The following is a 26,517-nucleotide window of genomic DNA, read 5'->3' as shown; positions in this document are numbered from 1 at the left end:
GAATAGAGTGTGCTCATGTGTGTCGCGCATGAGGTCAGCGTGGTTTCTTGAAACTTTTATTTCAAGTTTTATAAAGGTATACACTGTACTGCATTGTAAAATGTGTTTCTTACTGTGAAGTCTCAGAGATTTTGAAAGCCACTGTTTTTAGCCCCTGTGAAAGTTTGGAATTTAGCCCAAGAGCAATGGGAGCCATTAAAGAGGTTTTAGCGGGGGCATGACAAGGTCAGATTTATGTTTAAAAATCTCACTCCAGGAGCGTGGAGAACGGATTCGGGGGAGGCAGGCATGGAGGCCGGGAGGTACCCCAGGGGCAGCTGAAATCGGTCATCAGGGAGTGAGTGGTGTCCAGTGTGCACAGGGTTGAAAGGTTGAGTTTCAAGTTCTTCTGCCTCCCACCCTTCTTTGGGGAGCCCTGACCCTGACAGGTCACCTCTCTTGTGACCCAGGTATTTCAGGCATGACGGACATTGGGCTCCTCTTTGAACACTTCCTCTTTGCCAGACACTCTGCTAAACACTTTGAAGTATTAACTTGTTTAATACCCTCACAACAGCCCCCTCGGTGGGTAGTTATTCCCATTTTACAGATGAGGAAACTGAGGCCAGAGAGAATAAGGTCACAGCTACCATCAAGTTGCATAACTGGGACTCCGGCTAGGCAGTGTGGCTCCACAGTGTACTATGTTCTCCAGCATCTGTAGCGGTTACGTGGGAGCCAAATTGCCTGTGTTTGAATTTATGGGGTAATAATAGCCAAGGGTTGTCATGAGGATTTAATAAGCAACACATTCAGTGAGTAATAAAACACTTAGAGCAGTGAGTGACTGGAGCTTAGTAAATGTTGGATAGATGAGAGTTATTGGTGCTACTGCAGTTCCCCAACTTGATATAGCAAGTAAGCAGTAGAGCTGGAGTTCAAACCCACAGCACTGAGCTGCCTGGGTTCGAATCCTGCCTCTGCCCCTTGCCCTGTAAGTTGTTGATGTGCGGTACCAGTGTTAGCTCTTGTTATTAGGTGCTCCATGCCAAGTACTTAGCACTGAGCCTGGCCTCAGTGGTGACCCCTTTCCAAGTGTGAGCTGTTGGTCTTGCTGCTCAAGGTCAAACAGGAATACAAGTGCCAGGACTGGGGTTTGGGCTCGCAGCCACTCGCTCCTGAGCAACTAAAATCCTGTTTAAAAGGGGCCAAGACACCAAGCTTGGTTTCTCTTCTGGCCCCTCAAATCCTAATGCCCTTCTCCCCACCCAAAAGTGGGCCCAAATTAGAGCTTCAGGCCCACGGGGGGCCCTAGAGCCCTGGCCCATCTGTAGCGTCAGGAGGGTGCTGTTGAGTGACGGCCACGCCAGGGCCTGGGCCGGCATGTCCACACCGCATAGTTCTGGGGTCTGACCTGGTGTGCCTTCTTCCTGTGTCGTCGGAGAACTGTTTTCCTTGGCACAGGATGGAGACAGGTGACCCCACCTGGTTGGTTCGGGCCTAGGCTTGTTCAGCCTCCCAGACACCTGGTTTTGGCCCCTTGACTTCCCTAGATTGGCACAGCTTTGCCCTCTTTGGCTCCTGTCTGCCATGCCATTTCCTGCAAGTACGAGTGGCCCTTTCTAGAACGTGTTTGTCCAGTCAAGGTTGACAGACTTCCCAAGCCACCGTCTGTTGACTTTTGTGGGAGATTCTGGCTGCTGTGGATATTTCTCTCAAGACTCGTATTCTCTCTTGGGTTGTGGAGTCAGCTAGGGAAGCAGGGGAACTGGCCGTGGTCACAGGATCGTGTCTGGAGAGAAACCTGGTGCCCATGTTGGCCAGGACTAGGCAAGTGAAAGAATTAGAGCACCTGGTGAATGTTTGCGGGACTTTAAAATGAAGTATACAAGTAAAGTCTTCTTGAAAATCAGGATACAAGCAAGCTAAGCTCTTACCGTCTCTTAAATTTCACTTCATTCATTCATTCATTCATTCATTCATTCAACAACATTTCCTCAGCGCATGCACTGTGCCAGGCCCTGTCCTAAGCACTAGGGATAGTGGTAGTTAGGGACAGTGTAGTTAGTATCTCTGTCCCTTATGGAGTGTGTTAAGGTCTCAAGTGACACTGTCTGACAGAAATGTATTTTGAGTTAGAAACGCGAGCCACATCTGTGATTTTAAATTTTCTAGTAGCCACATTCAAAAATATAAAAAGAAACAAGGGAAATTCATGTTAATAATACATTTTATTTTATCTAATATGTCAAAAATATCATTTCAATAGATTGTTAATATTTTTATTTTTACTAGTGCATCATTTCACATTATTATTTTTTTGTACTAAGTCCTTGAGATCCAGGGCGTGTTAGGGACGCATCTCAGTTTGGACGAGCCGTGGTTCAAGTGCTCAAGAACCACATGTGACTTATGGCTGCTGGGTAGAACCTAAGAGGAGAGGTGAGCATTACACAACTAAATACTCAGCTAATTATTCATTGCAGTGATAATTAATGCCATGAATGCAAACCTCAGGATGCAGTGAAAACGAATCCAGTAAGGGGGGAGGGTGGCGGCAACCATAGTAGTCAGGGAAGGCTTCCTGGAGGCAGTGACATTTATGTAGAAACCTAAAAGTGAGGGAAAGAGGAAGAGCATCAGGGCAGAGGAAACAGCTGTGCATAGACCCCAAGGTGGCAGGGAACAAACATTCCTCTAAAACAGTGTCTCAACCTTGGCACCTAGGACATTTGGGGCCACATGATCCTTTGTTGTGGAGGCGATTCTGTGCATTGCAGGATGTTTAGAAGCATCCCTGGCCTCTACCCACTAGATCCCAGTAACACCCTGCCCCAATTGTGACAACCAGAAATGTCTCCAGATACTGCCAAGTGGCCTCTGCTCTCAAAGATGTTTTACTGCCAGCTGCCTGCATAGCACTTTATCCTTGTGCAGCTTGTTTCATCTTTCTGGGCTTCACTTTCCTCTTCTGTAAAAGGGGGAGACAATATTATTTATTTCACGGGTTATTTTGAGTATGAAATGAGCCAGTATATGCAAAGCACCTAACATAGTGCTTGGCACACAATGAGCCCTTTCTTGATATGAAGATTTGGCTCCGATGTCCCTCGGTCTTGTCTGTCTTCAGCTAATAGGAACTTCTAGCTGGATTTTACCAGCACGAGTAGAATTCCATGATCCACCGTGAAATCTACCAGGCTGTTGACTTTGGGAGTCAGGGGTGCCATCTATCTTGCCCCCGACTGGATTCCCAGGAATTAGATCAGTGCCTGGCACACAATGGGTGCTCTGTAGTACTTATGGAATGAATAAGTGACTTATCCTTGTGAATATCTATGACACTGTTGGTGTAGCTCTCCCTTCAGGTTTCTCTCGTTTTTTCCTTGTCTTCCTTTATATTTGTTTTTCGCTTTTTTTTTTTTTTTTTGTCTTTTACTGGGTGTTTTTTGTTTGTTTTTTGCTTTGTTTTTACTATAGCTGTGTTTTCACTACCCCAGAAGTGACAGCGCCTGCAGGTTCTTCAGCATCGCTGTCAGCTGAAGCATCATCAGCTGGGCCAGCCTAACTCAGGAGCCTCAAACCTATTTTAGTAACCCCCTTGGCCGGTTTCAGCCCCCGACGTGCCCTTTGGGGGATGTTTAATTTTTCCCAGCAGGTTCTGGCTGGCTGTTAAACTTGGCCAATGGCAGATCTCAGCGGAGGGGGCGTGCTTAAGGCTGTGGAGTTCAGGCTTCGTTTGGAATTTGGAAGTCCCTCCTCCTTTTGTGTACAAACACCATTGTAATACAATGTATTATTAAACCTAGGAGAGAGAAGGAATGCGGAGGGTCACACATGTTCCCTGAAATGCAACCCTACAACAGGAAGTATGCCAGACCATCAAAGTTAGGATATTGTTCCCATCTCTAAGTCAGTTTTATAAAACGCATCTCATGTTCTTCCCCTCCGATCCTGATCTGAGGCACGATGTTAAAGAAAAACATCAAAATCAAGGGCTCTTGGGTTGACATGATACATGTGCAACCACTAACTGCAGTTCTTTGTGAAGAATCAGTTCTCAGGTTTTCATGGTAAACATGATGGATACACAGGGAAAGTATTTACTATAATGCAGGGTGGGTATGAACTGATATTTTTCTCAAGAAGCCACCGTTTTGAAAACTCCACTGTTTCCATTTCTGTACTGGCCTCCCCTGTAGAAATGAGAGTGTTCTACTTGCTTAAGTGTGTATATTTTGCGGAGAGGTTCTCAGCTGGGGTGATTCTAACCCCAGGGGACGTTTGACAATGTCTGGAGACATTTTTGGTTGTTACAAGTGGGGGAGAGGGGACCACTGTTGTCTAATCAGGAGGCAACCAGAGATGTTGCTAAACAACCCACAACCCACAGGTAATCAATCCCTGCACAGCAAAGAATCGTCCAGCCCGAAATCTCAAGAGTGCCAAGGCTGAGACATCCTGAGGTAGACAGAGGTTCACTGCATCATTGATTAAAATAGCAAAAAAACCTGTATAGAACCTCAATGTCCATAGTCGGAGAATGGCTAAATAAACTTTGGCACATCATTTCAATGGAACACTATGCAGCTATTGAAAAGAATTAGGTGGCTCTATGTGTACTGATGTTGGAAATTGCCCACAGTGTGTTTTTCAATCGGAATAAAAGCTACACAGCATATTTTGTTAAATTAATATCTGATTTTCATGATATTAAGGAATTTTATAGGCATGATAATGGTATTTTGGCTGTGTTTTCAAAAGAAGCCTTTGGGTTTTTTTTGTTTTTTTTTTAAAGAAATTCATACTGAAGTATTTAAAGATGAAAGTATGTTATTGCTAGGATTTGTGTCCGAATATTATAAAAAGAGAAGTAGATAGGGTGGAAATGTGACTGGATTGGCCATGAGTTAATGGTTGTTGGGGCTGAGTGTTGGGCATAGAAGTTCATTAGATGAATCTGGGTATTTTGAGAATTCCCCACAATACAAAGTTGCCACACACATGCACACACACATAAATGCATCGAAGAAAATCTGGTAGGAGATGATAGATCATAGATACAGACAGACAGACAGACAGACGTAGATTTCGCTCTGTGTAACAGAGAACTGAACTCATAGTGGCATAAATAGCCTAGAAGTTTCTCTCTCGCATGAAAACCTGATACAGCAGCTCTGCTCTGTGAGGTCATTAGCGCCCCAGACTGCTTTCATCCTTAAAGTACCACCCTTTTCCACATGGTCCAGGATGGCTTTCCCATCGCATCACATTCTAGCAAGTAGGAATGGGGACAAGGGGAAGGTTCGCCCCACTGCTTTAAGGATATGACCTGCATGTTGAATGCATTGCTTTTGATTCCATCCTGACCATAATTTGGTCACATGACCACAACCTAACTGCAAGGGAAGTTGGGAAATTCATTCTGGGTGGCTGCATGCTCTGCTAAGAATCAGGAATTCCTTTCTGGTAGAAGAAAGGAAGAAGAGAAAGAACACTGAGGACCACCTAAGAAACGCTGTCACCGGCTACCTCACACTGAATGATGGTTAACATAGACGAGTGGGCCTAGGGGAACGTTATCTGTTTACTTTATATGTTGCTCTGTTCAACTCTTGTACCATGGTCATATATTTATTTTTCTTTTGCAAAAAAGAATTAAATACTAAAAATGCTATTGATAAATGGTGCGTACACGATTCTTGTGTATAAAACTATGAGGCTGTAGGGTCCTTGTTCAGCATTCATTTAACTGCTACCTATTGGCTGACTGTTTAATGCCAATTACAGTTACTGCACTAGATGCCAAGGACGCAGGAGTGAACAAGACAGACATAGCCCCACCCCCACCCCAGATAATGAACAAATAAATATGCAGCATAATTTAAATAGTGACAGACTTGTAAAGTCAAATACCGTAGGGTCAGGGATGGAAAGTGGGGGAGTGGGGGTTGGAGAGATGGGGGAATGGGTTTGATAATATCAGGGAAGGCAGTTCTGAGAAGGTAACATTTGAAAAAATACCTAAATGGAGTGAGAGAATGAGTCAGGGAAAGGTCTGGGGAAGAGGATTTGGGACGGAAGGACCAGCAAGTGCAACACCATGAGATGGTTTGAGTAATAGCAAAAGGGCAGTGACCTCGCAGGCGAGGCACTAAGGGTGGAACATCCAGGAGATGAGATTGGAGGGGTGCTCAGGGTCCACATCATGGGGGACCTTGAATTAGGTGTTATATGAAGCCATTTATGTCATTATGGCCAAAAGGTGTTTTTCCTAATCATTTGTGATCATTTTCAAAATGTGGAAAAACATTCCATTGACATAACGTGATGCAGTGAAATGAGATGTTTGTTCCAGCTTTGCCTGTCATTAGCTGTGGGACCTGAGGACATTTATTTAACTAATTGGCCTCTCAGTTTCTTCACTTGTAAGGGTGGAGAAAAGTTTACTCTGTATCCTATTCTGTTCTAAGAACTATATAAGTAGTCATTTCATCCTAGGAGACGGGTACCGTTTTTATCCCCATTGGACAGATGAGAAAATTGAGGCAGAGAAGTGAAGCAAGATCCCATACCACTGGTAAATGGCAGAGCCAGGATTTGACCCAAGTACCCAGGCACCTGCGCTAGCCTGCGTATGTATTCACCCCACACTGTTCCAAATTCCTGCTGGCTCTGCCCACCTCACAGGCTGCTTGGGAGAGTGCAGTGAAGAGAGATTTGGGACAGCAATTTGCAAGAATATGTGTTAATATTCTTGTAATAGTCTTCTCTCCTTAAAAATTTTTTAAACCCTAATGAAATCATTGATTCAACCCCTGAGCATTAGTGGATGAAACCATTAGATCAGAGGTTTATGGGAGACCTCAGAATGGAGGGAAGGAGAGTGGAGCCACCCAGACCCACTGGCCCCTATCAGTATCGGTAGAAGGCGGGCACCTGGACACCTAGCCCCTCCTGATGTGATCCAGTGGGAAGAACTCTGAAGCATTACTGCCTCCCCCCCATTAATCTGAACCTATTCACATTTTAAAGCTAATTTATGGGAAATACAATAGAAAGAGAAATAAGTTAACACTACTAAGAGGAAGCAAACAGAAAAATCTAGAACATGAGATATTCTGCAAGACAGCTAACCTAGTTCTTTCAGCATGTCAACTGTCTATATAAAAAGGAGGGAGAGGATAGTCTAGATTAAATACATGTAAGAAACACTATAAGCAAATGTAATGTGTGGACCTTGTTTAGACCCTGAATCTTACAAACCAACCTTAAATGGCCATGTGGAGACTGTTGGGGGTGGGGGGGTAGAATACGGACTGTGTTTAAGATGGCACAGGGAGTAAGGTGAATTTTGTTAGGTGTGATAGTGGAAAGCGTCCATATTTTTTAATGAAGCGTGGCAGATAAAGAGATTTCAAGTTCAGATTTGTTTTTGAAACTTCATCAAAGAGGAACAGAAACAAACCAAAAAGCTTAGAAGAGCCAAGTGAGGTAAAATCTTGAAAATTGTTGAATCTGAGTGATCGGTGCTTAGTGAGTCATTTTACTATCCTGTCTGCTTTTGCATCCGTTTGAGATTTTTTTATTTTTAAAAAACTTCGAGCCCCTACTCATCACGTAGCCACCTTACAAAACAAAGGGGGTGGGGGGAGAAAAAAAGTCACGGTATGAAATTGCATAAACCTCAAAACAAGAAGAAAAGCATTTAAAAACTCATGAATCACTGCATGGCCCATTCAATTTCAGGGTAACGATGTAATTAGAGGAGATCAGTCATTAGGGAAGATTAATTTTAAGACATCTGCTGCTGTCGGTGGCAGATGGCAGAAGGGTAGAACATTCAGAGTCAGACATCCTGGCTTTAAATCCATCTCTGCTACTTATCGGTGATTTTAGGCAAGCAACTTAAACTTCCTGTCCTCACTCTTCTCATCTGTAAAATGGGGTCTGAGTTCTGTTGATCTCATAGGGGTTACTGAGAAGATGAAGTGAGCTCAAGCGTGAATAGCACTTAAAACAGTGCTTGGCTCCTAGACAGCATTTACCGCGTGTGAACTATTATCGGTTTCCGTTTTGTAGTGGTCAGTGCTTCCTGGGGGCTCAAATAATGAGTTGGGTAGAATGAGAATATTCTAATAGCCAGTTTTTAGTATTCAGTTTCTCTTACCATTTCTCCAGTATTTTTCTCCCATCCATTCCTCTTTACTCAAATGAAAATGCTCTGCTCTGGAGCCTCAGAATGAGTCTCTCCGTGGTTTAAGATGGTTTACAATGGGTCCTGGTCATTGCGGTCGGCTGTGGTTGGCTGAGCAAGAGGAAGAGGAGCCGTGACTGCCGACGATGCTGCCGGGGTATCTACTGAGGGTGGGGACCATAAACGCAGAGCAAAACGCCTTTGCAGTCTGAGAGACACTCCGGCAGCTGCTTACTCGCTTGCCTCTTGGGGGAGGGGGTGTCCTGGGGCTCCCTGTGGTGGCCTCCAGGCATTTGACATTCTCCAGCCATCACTCGCAGGGGCAGGCCTTCCCTTCAGTCAGAGTCGTGGTGTTTTGCTTTGTGCCTTGTTTCATTGGTTATGGGTTGGGTTTGTTTTGTTGTTGGTTTTGTTGGCTCTGCATGAGAAATATTCTATAAAGTTCTGCATTTTGCTCCAGGGCCCTGTTGAACCCAACCTGAAATCAGTAGAACGTGTGTGGTCCTGTCCTGTTCGGTCACTGCACATTGGGTACTTTTTTGAAGGTTGCCTCTTGTGGGCCTAATGAATATTGGAAAACACATTGTAAAATGCAGGCATCTGAACTTGAGTCATGTTAGAAAAAGAAAGAAAAAAAAACCAACCTCAAGAGGTCATATACTGTATGATTCCATTTATATAATGTTTTCAAAATGCCATCTTAGAGCTGGAGAACAGAGCAGTGATTGCCAGGGGTTAGGGGTGTTTGGGGGGACGAGGTTGGTGTGTCTGTGAGGAGACAGCACAAGGGAGATCTTTGTGGGGATGGAGTAGTTGTCTGTCTCGATGGTAGTGGTGGTTGCATGAATCTACATGTGTGATAAAATGACACTGAGCTACACACACACACACACACACACACACACACACACACGGCACCAATGTCCATTTCCTGGTTTCAGTATTGTACTATAGTTATATAAGATGTAATCACTGGGGGTAAATTGAGTGAAGGGTACCCAAGACCACGCTGTACTATTTTTTTATAACTTCTTAAGAATCTATAATGAAATCAAAATAAAAAGTTTTTTTTTTAAAAAATCCCGTGGATAGCAAAACTGGATTAGCGAAAACAAAGGGCCCTTGTTTTACATGCTATCAGGAATGAGGGAAGCATAATAAAACCCTCCCATCGACCATTTTCATTCTGCACCAAGTTCCCACAAATGAGAATTTATCAACCCTGAGTGAGAGGGTTTGGTCTGGGGCTAAGATTCTAGGCCCCGGGCTGGTGGTCCTTTCTGACATGACTCCCTAGAACATGCTCCTCTTGGCAGAACGATGGTGCTAAGGAGTAGACTGCCGAGGACACATATTAAAATAATTGTTTATATGTCTTCCTAAGAGAGTTTTGGGTAAAAGCTTTCAGATCGGGGAAGAGAGGCCGTACGGGGGGTGAGGACGGGACACCACCATTGGGAATACAAATGGGATCAGCCGCCCTGAGAGGCAATTTACAAATGTCCTTTACAATTTTAAAGGTAGGCCGAGCAGTTTTACTTTGGGGTATCATTCCTAGAGACCTAGATGCATGTGCACCCAAAAAAAGCCTGTCCCAGGCAGTGTGGCATTTAATGACAAAACTTGGGAAACCTGGGGACTAGCTGAAAGAAGTGTGGTATAGACATACCTGGGAAACCTAAGCAAGCAGTGAAAAAGAATAAGCTACATCTCCGTGTCATGACATGGAAACAACGTCAAGATACTGTATTATTAGAGTGAAAAAAATGCTAGGACAGGATGTACAGATCCGGGACATTTATAAAAATACATTCATAAAGCACATTTATAAAATACTGTGTGTCTTTCAGGATGTAGGTGGATGTTTCTGTGTGTTTATGACTAGAAAAAAGGTCTTCAGAACTATTTATCCTGTTAGTCATTGTGGGTACAGCCGGTGGGAGATACAGCCAAAGGCAACTGCAGTTTTATCTAAAATTTAAAAAAAATTATTTACAAACGTTTTGAGGCATTACCTGGGTGGTTAAAATTTTATGTTAAGAAAGAAAAGGTAATGTAGTTATTTTCTCAGTTCTAGAAGAATCTATGTGGCTCTATAGCCCGGCTATCTGGGGTCACCCACTGATGAATTCCGCCTGATGGTGAACAGCAAATCCCACTCTCAAATGTCAGCTTCATGAGAGCAGGAAACTTGTCTGTCCGATTCGACACTGTATCCCCAGTGCCTGGAACAGTCCATGACCTTTAAAAAAAAATTGACATATATTAGTGAGCAAGAACAGCCTTTCTTTTTTGGTATGCGATATGCGTAGTCAGCGATTCTAAATGATTGGCAGCCTGACTCAGTGAATGAAGCAGTGAATGAATTTGGCATCGACTGTGTCCCTACTTTATCTGCCTCCTTCTTCGCTTTTGGAGAAGAGGCTGAAAGCACCTTGTTCGTCACCTGTGTATCCCAGCCCTGATCCCATAATTTCTATTAAGTGACACCTTCCCCATTGCAAGGGAGATGGGGTTGGGGAATGGAGATGTGGACGGAAGGAGGGGCTTGTGACCGCACCAGTGTAGCGTGTGGGGTCCTTGCCAATGGATGGTGAAGTCGTCCATGTGACAGCAGTCACTGAATTTCACTGGCTGCGCCTACAGTTTATTCCTGCTCTTACTTTCACACTGAACTCCAAGGTTGTGATGTGCATGTATCAGAATGGGGGTCACAGTCTTCTAAGACTGTGCTACTCAAGCATAATCTGTGGCCCTGCACTGCCTTCCAAGGTTCAGTTCCAGTGGGACAGAGCAGCTCTTCTCCAGCAGTTCATCCTGGGCCTCTCATTGGCCCCCATTGACTCCTGACCACCACCCCTGAGCCAATCACTGTAGACCGAGCGATGAGAGATGTTAATTGCCAGGCTCAGGGCCTGTTACTGGTAGGGTCTCACTCAAGCCACATGGACTGAGAGGCAGTTCCCCCAAAGAAAGAAAGGCTGCAGTTGCCACAAGACCTAACAGGCCAAAATGCCAGGAACCCACTGCCCCCGCCATGCTCCTTCTCAGGCCATGATTTCTCCTCTATGCTGTGGCTGTAGACATTTCTGCTTTCTTAGCTCAAAGCAAGGCCATCATTTTGCTATATATACATGTATCAAATCATCTCATTGTACATCTTAAACTTATACAATGTGTCAATTATATCTCAATAAAGCTGGAAAAAAAATAAACTTACAGGGAGGGAGGACTGGACAGCCAGGCAGAGCTTAATAGTGTAATAACCATAATTAACACACACATGGTGTCATTTGCACACGAGCTTTTGGACCATTTCTCCTTTCTGGGATGGCCTGGGGGCAGTAGCATCCAACATCCATGTACTTCTGCCGATGACCTACAGACAGTGCTAACGCTGGGAAGAATAGCAAACCAGGGGGTCTCAAACTCGTGCCTGGAGGGGCCAGGCAGGAATGTAAACGAGTGCCCCATGTGGGTGGTGACAATGGCAGTGACCCGCACTTAGTGGGCACTCGGTAAATATTGCATTTATTACTCGGTAAATGAATGCATTTATTCATACAGCACATTCATTCATTATACCACAAATATTTATTAAACAGCTCTCAAGGGCCAGGCCCTGCAGATTTGGGGAATGTAATGGTGGATAAAACACAAAATCCCTGCCATCGGGGAGCTTACAGTCTGGTCGAGAAGACAAGTGGATATTAAATAACATACAAACACCCATAAAAAATGTTATAGTGACTGGTGTACAAAAGGGTGAGTTATGGCCCTGTGGAAGCTGCTGAAGGGGAAAGAGCCCTACTCAGGAAGGGCCTGGGAAATCACGCTAGAGCTGAGACCTCTGAAGGGTGAGCAGGAGGGAATGGTGTCCCAAGCAGAGAGAACAGCATGTGCAAGGACCTCACGACAAGAGGGAGCGTGCAGGAAGAGAAAGGCCAGTGTGCTAGAATGAGACGTTGAGTGAAGAGAAGCCAGATCAAGGCTGTGTTCAGAAGTCTTTGCTTCTTTCTAAGAATAACAGAAAGCAATTGGAGGAGGTTATGAGTAAGGATGAAGTGAGAGGGGCAGGTTCGTTTACGTTGTCAGAAGTCCCTCAGGCCGCTGTGCAGAGAACAAACCAGAGGGAGGACAGCATGGCCCCAGGGAGACCTGGACGCAGGCTGAAGTGGTTGTCTAGGACAGAGAAGGTGGTGGCTTGGCCCCGAGCGATGGCCATGAAAATGGAGAACAATTGGTTCCATGGATGTTTAGGAGGTAAACTTGATGACACCTAGTGATGGATTGGATATGAGAGCTGAAGAAGAGGGAGGAGGGGGACGGTCCTGGGCTTGTGGTGTGAGCAAACCGCACCCCTGAGACAGGGGAGACCGGGCAGAGCTCGTTTGCACTTAGCAGATGTATTTAGAACTGAAATCAAATGAGGGTGGTGGAGGCGGCCAGAAACGTCCAGGTTTGGGCCACAGCTGCTGTCTATCCAGAAGCCTGTGATTGCTGTCAGCAGGTTTGGGTTTCTAAGCCCTGGAAAGATGCTGGGAGTTGGCCTTCTCTAGAGTCCGGTTGGCCGACTGGCCATCTGTCCCCTCCATCCAGCAGGCAGGGCCACTGTTCTCAGCCAAGGTAGCCAGTGAGCTCAGGGGGGTGTGGAAAGGTGAGCCTCCCACCCGCCTGGGACCCTCCATCTGCTTTTGATCCTTTCCAGCCTTTGAAGTTGCCCCCACCCCCCACCTTCCAGCTGTCATCTCTCTGGCTCCTCTGCAGCCTCACGCTCCCCCAATGCTCCTCAGTCCCCCGGGACAGGGGTGGTGACAAGGGTAACAAATGGTGCAAGCCGCTGGCAGCCGCCGACCAAGGAGAAGGCCAGAGGGCGGGGCTTCCGAATGCCTCTTTCTTCCCTCTCCTCTTGGCCTGGTTCTGAAGCAGTGGGGGTATCAGGGGTTTTGCAACAGGGCAACACAGAGGGGGAAATTGTGTCGTAAATGAATCCCATGCCTCTGCTTCCTTCAGGAAAGAGAAGCTAAGTCTTTCTCCTCCCTCCAGACTCTATCAGACTGTCTGATTTCTCTCTTCCCTCCCCTGCAAAGAGGATAAGCTGGTCTCCTATTTCAGGTAATTGTGACGAGGGGAGAAAAGGGAGAACAGGAAGGAAGACTCCCCAAATTGCAAGAGAATTCAACTCTGCCCGTGGTCGTCAGGCCACAATAGGAACCAGTGGTTGCCCCGACGACGATCCTCATGACAATTCCCAGTGTCTACCTGGAATGTATGTTTTAAGCTTTTGTCTGTGTGAATGCAAATAATGTCAGTATTTGTTGACAATTAAAAACCCTTTGTTGAGCACCCACTCACTCACACCTTCTCGGACTTAATCCACAGGATAACCTGCCAGGAAGGGCACTATTATTTCCCCATCCTTATGGATGAGGCTCGGAGAAGTTATATAACTTGCCCAAGGTCGTACAGCTGGTAAGACACGTAGCTGTGATTTGAGCCCCTGTAGCAGATGACAGAGCCAGTGCTCTGACTGAGTGGGAGCTGGATAGACCCTGGGTTCAGATTCTGACCCAGTTTGACTTGCAAGCTGTGGTTAAGACCTCAGACCCTGGAGCCAGACCACCTGGCTGGGAATCCTGGCTCCAGCACTAACTACCAGGTCACTCTGTGAACCTCAGTCTCCTCATCTCTACCCACTTCATAGGATTAAATAAACTGATATATGCAAAGAGCTCTTGGCCCTAGAATAAATGCTCTTTAAGTGTTAGCTATTTTTATTTCTATTATCTGTAAAGCAAGCACTATAATCTGGTCCAGGTTAAGACCTTCAAAGACCTCAAAATACCAAAGAGATCAGCCTCCCTCCTCTACTGCCCCATGTAATTCAGTAATACAACAATATGACCCATAAAACACAAACACAAAACTCACCCTGTGCTGAAATTTTAAAAGCTTCTTTTTAGATCTTCATGGCTGAATAGGATATGTTCACTAAATAGGAATGATTCACATTTTCTTGGTGCCTATGCTTTGCTCAGACCTAAATCTGTGTTTAGTCGCCCGGTTGGGAAATAGAGGGAGGATAATTATATCTCCCAGGGTGGTTGAGAGAATTAAAGGAGATAATTTAAAAGTGATCAGGAAAATTGCCTGGCATGTAATAGGTGCTTAGGAAATGAGAGCTATAATTAGACTTTTTTTGGAAGCGTTTTTCTCACTCTGTTCATATTGCTATACTTTTGGTTTGCATCTGCAAGATAGCAGTTGCCCATAAGCGATAGCTGGCAACCAGAAAGAACAAATTGTCTGGTTCTTAAATTAAGGGCCTGCTTAATTCGTGAGGACTAACATTTCTATTGCTTCGTCTTTGTTAGCAATATTTATTTGCCATGCAAATTAATTGGGGAAGGACAAACTAATTGTTATATCTTCGCAGGTTGATTCTTTCATCCTTGCTGTATGTTCCTCTAAATCTCCATAATGGTTTTTATTTTCAAGTCTATTTGAAATTATTTCTGCTTTCTTTTATTTAATATTTGCATTATGTGGATTTTTCCCAATATTTAGCTTTGAGTCTTTGTATGTCTTTATATTTTAAAAGGATCTCTTGTAATAATCAAGTGTTTAGTCTTTTTTAATCTAGTCTTATAATCTTTGCCTTTTAATGGGAGTATTTATTCTGTTTACATTTAATGTAATTATTGATCAATTTGAATTTAAATCTGTCATTTTATCTTTTTCTGTTTGTTCCATTTCTTCTAAGTTTCTTTTTTCTTCTTTACTTTCTTGCTTTCTTTTGGATTAATCAAGTATTTTTATTATTTCATATTCTCCTCTATTAGCTTGTTAGTAGCCATTTATTATTATTACTCTCTAAATAGTTACCTTAAGATTATAGTATGCATCCTTGGTAAATCTTAAAGTTTACTATAAATTGATACTTTTACCACTTCCAGGAACATAAAATGGTCTTAGAACATGTTTACTTCGTTACCATGCACGTATTTACCCTTTTATGTTGCTCTCCATTCCTTGCTGAGTTTTCAACCTTCTAGAACATTCTTTTGTAATTTAGGTCTACTGGTGGCAAATAATCCTAATTTTGGTTTGTTTCATTCTTGTCATCATTTTTAAAGGATTTTTTTTTTTTTTTGCTGGCCTAAAATTCTACATTGGCAGATGAAATTCCATTGTTTTCTGATATTCATCATTTCTGTTGAGATGTCTTATTATTCCTTCTTTAAAGATATCTTGTGTTTCATTTCCCCTCTGGGCTGCTTTTAAGGTGAATATGTTCTTACACATGTGCAGTTTGACTATTATATATATATATATGTATATATACATATATATATACATATATATATATACATACACACACACACACACACACACACACACACACACCCAGGAGTGTTTTTCTCTGTATTTATCCTGCTTGTGATTCACAGAACTTTTTTATTCCTTTGGCTTGATATCTTTCATCAGTCTTGGAAATTTATCTGTCAGTTTCCCATTAAATATTGTTTCTGACTTGTTCTCTCTCTCCTCTCCTTGTGTGGCCCCTATACCATGTATGTTAGACCTTTTCTCCATGTCCCATGTGGTTTATGCTTTTTTAAAAACCTTGTTTCCAACCTTCCTTTTGAGATTTGTCTACTGACTTACCATCCAGTTCATTAATTTTTTCTTCTGCTATGTCCAATCTGTGGTTCAACTACTCTATTGAGTTCTGAATTTCAGTTATTGTATTTTCAGTTTTAGAATTTCCATGAGATTTTTTTTTTTAAAGATTCAAGTTCTCTAGTAGCATTCTATACCTTAAATCTATTTTCTTGATCATATTATCAGAGTTGTTGGGGAGTCCATGTTTGATAATCCCAATATCTGAGTCTTATATGGGTCTGGTTTTTTTGTCTTGGTTTTTGATCATTTGGTCTTGTCTCCTTGCATGCATGGTAATTCTCTTTTTTTAATTAAATGCTAAGCATTGTGTATAAAAAATTATGGGGACTCTGGAATATGACATCTCCCCCCAAAAGAAAAGTTACTTTTCTTCTGGCAGGTGGCAATAATAGAGGCAAGTCACTTTTATCCAATAAGGGATTAACATGACAAGGCAGGACCTATTTGGTTTGCCCTTATTTCAAGGGAGTCACCCTTCAGGGATCTCAGTTAAAAGCCTGGTGTGTTTACCAAGGCCTCTCATCCTGAAGGGCCATGAACTCCAGTATTTTCCTCCCTAGTACTGGGAGATTACCAAAAGCTCTCTTTCATTTCCTGCCTTCTTAGCTACCCCTTTCTGCTTGACTTCTCTGCCTCTCACTCCACCCAGCTTAGGTATCAGCAAATGCCTCAAAGGTAATGACTGTCAACAATATTAGGCTCACTTCTCTGTGACTCTCATATCTCTAGGATCTTTGCTTGGGCTCTCGCTGCTTTAGTAGCCCTGAACTCCAATTTCTGTCTCCCCAGCCCAATGAGACTGGAAAACTCTAATCTGTTACTTTTTCCCTCTGTGCTTATAAATTGGCAAACGTCTTGCAAGGAAAAGTGGTAGAGGTCAGAGTTAACTCTGTCCTTTTCTCATCTCTCTGGGATCTTGAGCCCTCAAGCCCTGCCTTGGTTGTCCCCCGATGCCTTAAAACAATGTCTTGTAGCTTTTATTTTTTATTGGGGTAGTGAGATTGAACCAAAAATACAAACTATCTCATCATAGCTGGGAGGTAAATTCAGTTAGAGAGTTTAATACACTTTAGGGGAAATGGCTTATTTTAATTTTCTCCTCTATTGGAGAAAAGTACAACTTTAAGCCATATTAAATGGAAGACTTCAGATGAATTGAAGACTTAAATATGAAAGGTAAAATTCCAAATCAATAGCTTAAAATGTAGATAAACCTTAATATTCCAGGGTTAGGGGGAAAATTTACATTTAGAAAAAGAGGAATTATTGGACAAATATGTAAGAATTTTTTATGGCACACGACACCATAAATTAAAAAACAACAACAACAGACAAATGAAAGATTAAGAAAAGAAATTTACAGCCTCTAAAGCCAGCAGTGAGCCAATACCTAAACACTACAAGGCACTCCAGCAAATCAACAAGAAAAGAAAATCCAGTAGAAAAATGGGCAAGGATAACAAATATGAATAGACAGTTCCCAGAAACTTATATGCCCCATAATTATGTGAATATATGCTCAAACTCACTAGTAATCATAGAAGTACAAATGAAAATAAATATGAGATACCATTTTCCACCCATTGGTTGGACAAAAATTAGAAAGCTGGACAATGCCAAGTGTTAGCAAGAATTTATGAAACGAGAATGCTTATGCACTTCTGGTGGGAATCTGTATTAGCACTGGAATCATAAAGAACAGTCTGCTACTACTTGGTCAAGTCCAGTTCACATGCCGCAGAAATTCTCCTCAAATATATATATTCATTTTAAGAATATATGTGTGTATCTATATACACATATGTAGATACACATAAATGTATGTTTTATTTAAATTAAGATGTTGATTGCAGCACTGTTTCTGGTGGCAGAGACGCAGGCTTCTTAGGTGCGCATCCCTAAAGCGATGCATAACTATGATGGAGTGGGCGCACAGCACGGAATTGTAGCCACAAGCTGGATAACCACCCAGCAATATGTGTCCATTTTAAAAATAGTGCAATGTAAAAAAAAAAAAAAAAAAAAAAAGTGCAACGTGAACAAGAGTAATAAACACAATGCGATCTCACATATGACACTATTCATATTAATGAAAACACGTCACACATAAAACAACGTGGCATCATTTATAAGGAGACAGATTTAATTCATTAGAGGCACTGTCTTCTTAGAATGGGGTGGATAATGAGAAATTTTTTAAAGTCTTGTTGAAAGAAGCTGATCACTCAGTTACAGATTTCCTCCCTCCCTCCCTTTCTCCCTCCCTCACTCCCCAGTCCCTCTCTTCCTCCATTCCGTCCTTCCTCCCATCCTCCACCAGGTGTTAATCAGATGACAGAATGGACAGGCTTCTGTGTCAGGTGCTGTGAGGGAAGTAGAGGTGATTTCCATGTTGCTCGGCCTCCCAGGACCTTAGGCAAGATGTGAAAACACCGAAAGCGGTCGCAGCAATCCTCTGTCCCAGAGTTAAAACTCACAAACACATTCCTGATCTGCTGTAATGTCAACAAATGCTGTTTGGATGTGCTAAGAGCTCTTGAGAATGACAGCAACACTCAGGAAAATAAATAAGCTGTGTGACTCAGTGTCACATTGCTGTTTCTTTCCTCATCAGGCTTTTTCTTATGCTATGTATGCCATGGCTCTCAAATGCAAAGGCCTGTAGGGTCAGGAGGGAATATAAATGGAAAAAGAGGACCAAATGTGATACTAGGGAGGGGTGGGGACTGAGGCAAACTGGAGCCCATATGCCTTGACTGACTTGATTTGCCACCACCAGCTCCTGCAAATTGTTGTCATGCAGAAATGTGACAATAATCTGCCATTTTCAAGAGAAGCTGAAAAATCTAGATTTTTTTTATGTGAAATTGCTTCATTTTAAAATATTGGCCATGACTTCAAGTATTTTAAAACCCTGAAGAGGGGGGAAGATAATTCATTTTGTTTTTTACTGGATTTGGTCATTTAGCTAACAATTGGCTGCTAATAGATACCCATATTCACGGCATGTGTATATATAGAGACCAGTGCAATTTTTTCATCATTCTTTATTTTTTAACCTTGAATTATTTGCACATACCCAAAAGGATGAAGGGAATGAGTTTGGATAAAATGCAAACTCCTGGCACCCACCACTGGACAACAGGTTCAAGGTGTATTTGCTGAGTTCCATACAATATGTATGTGTTGATGTGTTAAAAGAAGGAAACACCGAGACCTCTCTCCTGGAGTACCTGTGGCATTTGGGGGACAAGAAAACAGGCACACAGCAGGCATGTATACCTGGGAACATTTAGGAACCAAACGTGTATTAGCTCCTGTAAAGATACACACAGTAGAAGCTGATTTGTGTGGAATTCTCTAATCAGATTTAAAAGTATATATGAAGTACTTCCTATGAGTAAATCCTGGGACAAGTGATTTCTTTCTTTTTAAAAAATTATTAAGTATTTCAGGTACACAAGAATGTATAGTAACCATACCACAGTGATATGCCCACCATCCTGCTTGCAAACTAAAACTGGGATTGGCAAACGTTTTCTGCCAGATAGTAAGTGTTTTCAGCTCTGTGGGTGTCTAACACCCTAATTCAGAGGTTGCAGTGTAAAAGTAGCCATGGACAATAGAGTAAACCATGAGCAGGACTGTGTACCAAGGAAACATTACTTATGGACGCTGAAATTTGAATTTTACGTAATTTTCACATGTCATGGAATGTTAACCTTATTTTGATTCTTTCCCCAGCCATTTAAAAATGTGAAAGCCATTCTGAGCTCACGGGGCACACAAAAACAGGCTGGATTTGGATGGGCCATAGTTTCTGTCAACCCCTGAACTGTAATGTTACACAGTTGAAGCCCCCCGGGTACCATTGCCCAAACTGCATCCCCTTACTATTCCCAGAGTTAGCCATTCTCCTGAAATCAGTGTGTGTCATTCCTACACATACTGTTATCTTTTTATTGCATGTGTCTATATTCCTAAACAGTATGTAATATTGATTTGTGTATTTTGCACTTCGCAGAAATGGTATCATACTTTGGGTACGCTTCTGCATCTTTGCTCCGTACTTCGTTTGGCAATCTGTCCATCATGCTGTGTACAACTCCAGCTCCGTCTTTTTCACGGCTGTATTGTATTCCATTGTGTGAGCATACTGCCTCGGTTTATTCGTTCCTGTGGTGATGAATGGGCATTTAGGTTGCTGCCTTCTAAGTCCTTTCTTTACACGTATCATCTCTTTTCACCTTCACTGTGACGTTGTCAGGGAGGTACTTTGATAATCCTCATTGTCCAGATGGAAACACTTTTGACTTAGAGCCGTCTGGTAACTTGTTCACGGTAGTGTGTAGTGACAGGGGAGTTTGAATCCACAACCTTCTCCTGGTGTAATCTGCGTTTGTAACCGTGTCGCCATCAATCGGTGCGTTGTGTATTATTAACACAATGGTAACAGATCCTGGCCTTGGATGCTGATGTGTAGTCAATACACTTAGCCCTCTCTGAGGGCACCTTGAATCAGTGTCAAACATGGCTGGGTGTCATTCAGTCCTTTGCAAACTGCCACGTGTGATGTTGTGCGCAATAACCAGAAACTTCATTTCCTAACCACAGCGGGTAGGAATTTCGGAGGAATAAGTACTGACATAGTACAAGAGTTGGGAAAGTTTTCAGTAAAAAATGAGAATGACCCAGGAGACTTGTCCCTACTTTTCCCTCCCCCTTCCATAACATTTTATCAAAATCCTAATTCAGCAGCTAGTGTTTTCTTTCTTGGGAGGGACCACAGTGATGGGCTGTGAGTTTTGCTGCCCACAGGGGCTTAAATATCAATGACGCCTTTTGAGCCTTTCTCCATCTGTGTAAGTAATGCCATGTAACACCACGTCCGTTTTTCACTCGTAACTACGGTCCAGCTTCTCCCCGTTCCTCTGGCTTGTGGGAATCTAACTTCAAACACTCCCTCTCTACCTGTGAGCCCCTTCCTCTCCTGAGAAGTCTCCCTGGCTCCCTCCAGCTCATTCAGATGACATTTAAAAGAGACCAAAATATAATTTTTCTAATGGCAAAATACAGGAGGAAGGAGGGGAATGTTTTAATCAAGTGGGCGTATTCTCCAGAGGGGAGTGAGTACTTCATTTTAATTCCTCATTTCCCTTTGATGAAAAGTTTAGTGAATTTTTATTATGTAGAATTTATAAGACGACTGGGTTTAGGTAATCAACTTTAATATTTATACTCTTAGGGAAAGAAATAGGAATCATTAGTAAGCATGCATAATTAATGAATAAATTACATTTCCCTTTGTCTTCTTTCAGGTACAAGGAAATGCTAGAACTAGTGATCTCACCCAGCTTTACGGTAAACAGCGCTTGTCCTGGTAAACTGAAGCTTAACCGTGCTGGCACTGATGTCTGGACTCTGAGTGACATAGAAGGTAGGCCTCCTGGCGTGTGTTTTGCAGGACCAGTGGTGGTCCCGCGGAACGTAGCAAGGGACTGACAGCCTTAGGCACGCTGCATCCTTTGGAAAGTACTGTCGTTATAACAATGTCTCCTCCTGCCGTTTAGATTGTTGCCTCTGGACCAAAACTTTGGCATACACGGCTGACAATTTTGTCTAGTCATTCGAGGTGAAAGTATGTTTGTTTGTGTTCTGAACTTCCTGCCTTGGTCTCTAGTTCCAGAAATGCTGACACTGCCACAGATGGTAGTCGGTTTCAGGTGTGTTCCAGGCCCGGCCCTGGGTGTGTCCTTGAGGGTCTGGGGCTTGAGCTGGGAGGTCCGTCCCTCAGCGCTCTCCTGCCATCGCAGCGTCCAGGCAGGCGCCTTGTTTACAGGGGTTTGACGTTGGGACAAGAACTCGTCTGCCTTTTCCTTTCAGGTTGGGTTGAAGTCAAGGAAGCAGAGGAGAGTTAAGCTGTTTGAAAAATTATTGGCAAATGATGCAGCCAGACTAGTTTTCACTAGAACAATTCCTGCTATTGTTTGCTTGTTTGGGATCTGTCAGCCTTCCTGTTAGAGCTGGAGTTAACAAAAGGCATTAAGCTATTATGTTTAACCATTGGGCTTAACCCTTTATTAGACCAGCTTTGGGATTTGCTTCTGGTGTTCTGGGACGGCCAGCTCTCTTCACGGCCTGTGTTTGATGCAAGCTCATGGGGCACACATGCTATGTAACTGTCATGGAAAACCAAAGAGACATGTATCTAGTCGAATATAACATCATGAGGAATTTGCTTTTAAGCAACTCCAGGCTTCCGGGAACAATTGTTGATGTCACCAGGACAGTGACATTTCCTTTACATGCTGGTAACGAAGCTGAAACAACCCTGCTCTAAGTGCCACCAAGAGGGGTGGGGCCCCCATGCCCAACTGCATGGTAGAGACACACCCTCACTCTTCCTGGCACTTTGGAGTGTCCGTGTAAATCATCCTGGGCTCTTTGAGAATCTGAAAAAATGTACTGAGCCCTGCTCAAAGCCAGTCATTCTTTTCTTTCTGACAGAGACACAAGTCTCCTTAAGACTGTCTTCATTTCAGAGCCAGAAGAGATAGGAAAAGGCATAGACTGCTGAGAAAGGAAGATCCAAGTCCGAGTCCCAGCTCCCCTGCCAACCAGCCAAATGATCTTGGGCAAATTGCTGAGCTTTCCTAAGCCTCAGTTTTCTCACCTGTCAAATGGGGGCATAATCATGACACCTCCCCCACTACTTTACAGGGTGCTTATTGCAAGGATTAAATTAGAAGGTGTTATGTAAAGTGCCTGGCACACCTCTGGGGCGTGGTACAATAGTTAAACTTATTATTCTCTTGTCATTCTCCTCTGAATCAACCACAGTGAATTCAAAACCATGGTTGCATACTGGCAGCTGACAGTGAAGTCTGACCCTCCGGTATGCCTTTGTTTGTTTTACACCATGTTTTAAGTAAAAGTGAACTTGTAAAAATCGGGACAAGGTAAAAATCTGGATTTCTGGTTTCTCTTGAAATGCTGAATGCCTTAGAAACACTGGGCCCACATTCCCTCCTGGCTGCCACTAGTGGGAGCTGGGGGGCAGCTGTCCATTCCATGAGTCCCTGTCTTTTGTCTTTCATTTTTGTGAGCACATACTTTGTGCCAGGCACTGTCCAAAACAGTATACATCTAGATTAATTCTCCTCTTCTATCACCATTAGAGCAAACACTTGACATTTGCTATGTGTCAGGCATTAGTGTATTAACTCATTCAATCCCCACAACTCTAAGAAGGGATACTGTTATTAACCTCATTTTACAGATGAGGAAACTGAGACACCGAGAGTTTAAGTAGCTTCATCGAGATGGCACAGTTAAGTGACAGCTAAAATTTGAACCCGAGTAGACTGACTCCAAAGTCTGTTCTCCTAATCGGTACACGGTACTGTTTCTCATGTAATTGTTACACCCCCATTAGGCTATGAGCTCATTTTACAGAAGAGGAAGTTGAGGCACGGAGGGAGTTGAGCAACCAGCTTAAAGTCGCACAGCTAGTAGCAGGGCCAGGAATCAAACCGAGGCACTCTGGCTCCAGAGTCCCCACTTCTGAACTCAATGATCACTTTCTGCCAAGCTCTCGAGAGTGTCCAAACCCCAGATGTCCATCCCCCACGGTGTGGCACCCACAAACACACCATCTCTCTCCTTATTGTGACCTGGAGCTGTCCGCGCCCAAGCTGGCTGCCAAGGCAAAGGCTTTGGAGTGGAAGCAATGGGGCAGAGAGAGGTTGCTCCCAAAGCAGGCAGGGCCCCGGGGGTTAGGTTACACACACACACACTTTTCTTTCTCTTGACATGGGCGTGAGCTCTGGGACTCTGGAGGGGACATTCCACCCTCGCAGTGGCCTCCAGTGCCAGACCGGCCACTCTTGCTGCCTGGCCTCCTCGTCTCCCTCCTCCTCTGCCCTTCGTTCTGTTACAGGGTTGTGACTGAGTGACTGCAAGGGCCCAGCTCGGAGGAGGACCCCAGGGAGGCATGAGCCACAGGCCTACGCTCAGGGGACTCTGCAGGGAATAGGGACCCAAGAAGCCTCCCAGTAGCTCCCACTGTGCTCCGGCTCCACCTCTTACCAGGGGTGGGTCCCTGGGCTGGTGACCTAACCTCTTTGGCGTTCATTTGCTTCATCAGTTAAATAGGAATAATTATTCCACTGACCTCAACGAGTTGATGTGAGAATGAAATGAGTTAAACATAGAGAGGATTTAGTGTTTAAAAAAGTGTGGAATGGGCGGCCGGTTAGCTCAGTTGGTTAGAGCGCAATGGTCTTAACAACAAGGTTGCCTGTTCGATCCCCACATGGGCCACTGTGAGCTGCGTCCTCCACAAGTAGATTGAAAACAGCTACTTGACTTGGAGCTGATGGGTCCTGGAAAAACACACTTTAAAAAAAAAAAAAAAGTTAAAAAAAAACACCACACAACTTAAAAAAACACACGTATAGAACACGATCTAAATTCCTTACTCCTGATCACCAGGCTGTACGTGACTGTCCCTGCCAGCCTCTCAAACTCATCTCATCCCGCCCCCTGTGCTCAATGGGCCCAGCCCCTGGCCGGTTTCCTTTCTCTAACTCACAAGTATGATTTGCCCTCAGAGCTGGTGTGCTAGCTCTGCCCTCTGCCTGGACCAGTCTTCTCTGACCTGCAGGGCCAATCTCTCGTCCTTCTGTTCTCATGATCCTTTTGAAAGTACTGTTCATTCATTCACGCATTCATTCATTCAATAGATGTTTACTCAGCCACCCACCCAGCATTGTTTTAAGTTACTACCGTAGGAAGACAACAGAAAATCCCTGTTCTCCTGGAGCCCGCGGTGCCAGCAGAGCAAGAGGCTGATGATAACAATAAAGAAGCAAAATATAGTGCATGTGGGATGGCGATACTATGAAGAAAAATAAATCAGAGAAGGATAAGAAAAGCACGGATGTGGGTTTCAGTTTTTGTTAGGGTGGCTAGGAAAGAAGTCAGTGGGAAGGTAACACTTGAGTAAAGACCTGAAGGCGATGAGGGAGGGCACTTCATGGTGACATGGAAGAAGAGCGTTGTGAGCCGAGCAGGCAGCAAGTGCAAAGGCCCTGAGGCAGCAGTGTTCCCAGAGCACTGGAGGAGCAAGAAGGAGGCTGGTACGGCTGTAGCGCAGTGAGCAAGGGGCTGACGGGAGAGATGAGGTCAGACCATGAGCGATAACCAGGGTCAGACCGTGCAGGACTCTGAGCCTCTGGAAGGACTTTGGCTTCTGCCCTGAGTGAGATGGGAGCCACAGGAGGGTTTGGAGCAGATGAGGCATGATCTGATTGACATACTGACAGAATCATCAGTCTGCATGTGAGAACGGACAGAGAGGGGGGACAGCGTGGGAGCCCAGAGACCAGAGAGGAAGGCATTACTGTAACCCAGTGAGAGGTGATGGCGTGGTGACCATCGAATGGTGAGAACGGGTCAGATTCTGGGCCAATTTTGAGGGGACAACCCACAGGACACCCAGCCACGCTGTTCCATGTCCTATTTTATTTTCTTCAGATTCCTACTTTCTATCAGAAGTTTTGTGTTTGTTTATTTGTTCCTTGTCCATCTCCCCTAGAATGCAAGTTCTCTGAGGGCAAACCTGGCCCAGTTTAGTTACCTCTGTATCCCCGCTGCTCAGAACAGGGTATGACACATAGTAGGTGCTTAAGAAGTACTTGTTGAATGAATGAAGACAGAAGACAAAGCGCTCTGCAAGACTAAGGACTGAATGACTGAATGAATGAACACTACTCTCTGTAAGGTGCTTTCTCACCTCACTTGGCACCTGCCTGGAGTGCCCTTCCTTTCCTTTTCTTTCTTTTGAAGACCAATCAATTTCTAGTCAACCAGTAATATACAGAGGGTGCCAAAATATATATATACACATTTTAAGAAAGGAAAAAACTATTAAAATTGCAATACTCAATATATACTGATAACAAAAGATGAATACAGGTCACGTTTGACTTCTGCAGTTACAAGAGGTCCTCAAAGTGGTTCCCATCAGCGTCCAGACACTTCTGATTATGGTGAACTACTGTTTGAGCAATGTTGTATCACTGCACATGGCTTTTCAATTTCTTCCTGAAGTACCACCAGTGTAGCTGGTTTTCTACGCTATACCACGTCCTTTAAGGTCCCCCATAGGTAGAAGTCAAGGGGTGTTAAGTCAGGAGAACATGGGGGACACTCAGCTGCAGCTCTTCACACCTCTGCGTCCTATCCATTGTCCTAGCGAATTCTCATGAAGGTCAGCTTTCATGTATTGGTGGAAGTATGGTGGGGCGCCATCTTGTTGGAAGTAAAATCAACCAGTCCCCAAAAGTGTAGGAATTGCAGGTAAAATGGATGTGTGTGGCATGTCTAGGTCCACTTGACCAGTAACGGTACCTTCAAAAGAGAATGGGCCTAATGACCGTCCACACCAGACCCAGTAAGTTGACTTCTTTTTCCACATGAACGTGTGGATTTTCTGGAGCCCAATACACACAATTATGTTGGTTTATTGTTCCGTCCAATTTAAACTGTGCTTCATCAGACCAAACCACTTTCCCCACAAACTCCTCACCCTCTCGTACCTTGGTTTGGGACCACTCACAATACTGCACCCTTCAACTAGGGTGGTCTTCATT

The 26,517-nt window shown here is 43.8% G+C and overlaps 1 protein-coding gene across 1 annotated transcript in view; it reads left to right on the top strand.

The window, feature by feature from the left end:
- EYA2 (EYA transcriptional coactivator and phosphatase 2) overlaps positions 1–26,517 on the top strand; it is a 218,076-nt gene that overhangs the window by 48,469 nt on the left and 143,090 nt on the right. The window contains exon 2 of the mRNA XM_074317592.2: positions 21,181–21,299. Within this exon, the coding sequence (XP_074173693.1) occupies positions 21,191–21,299 (109 nt within the window). The 5' untranslated portion in view covers positions 21,181–21,190. The remainder of the gene's footprint in view (positions 1–21,180; positions 21,300–26,517) is intronic.

This window comes from Rhinolophus sinicus, chromosome 13 (assembly GCF_057876585.1).
Source record: "Rhinolophus sinicus isolate RSI-liver-muscle chromosome 13, RSI-T2T, whole genome shotgun sequence".
Taxonomy (NCBI): domain Eukaryota; kingdom Metazoa; phylum Chordata; class Mammalia; order Chiroptera; family Rhinolophidae; genus Rhinolophus; species Rhinolophus sinicus.
Note: the sequence above shows the minus strand (reverse complement) of the source record. Positions and strands in the feature narration are given on the sequence as shown.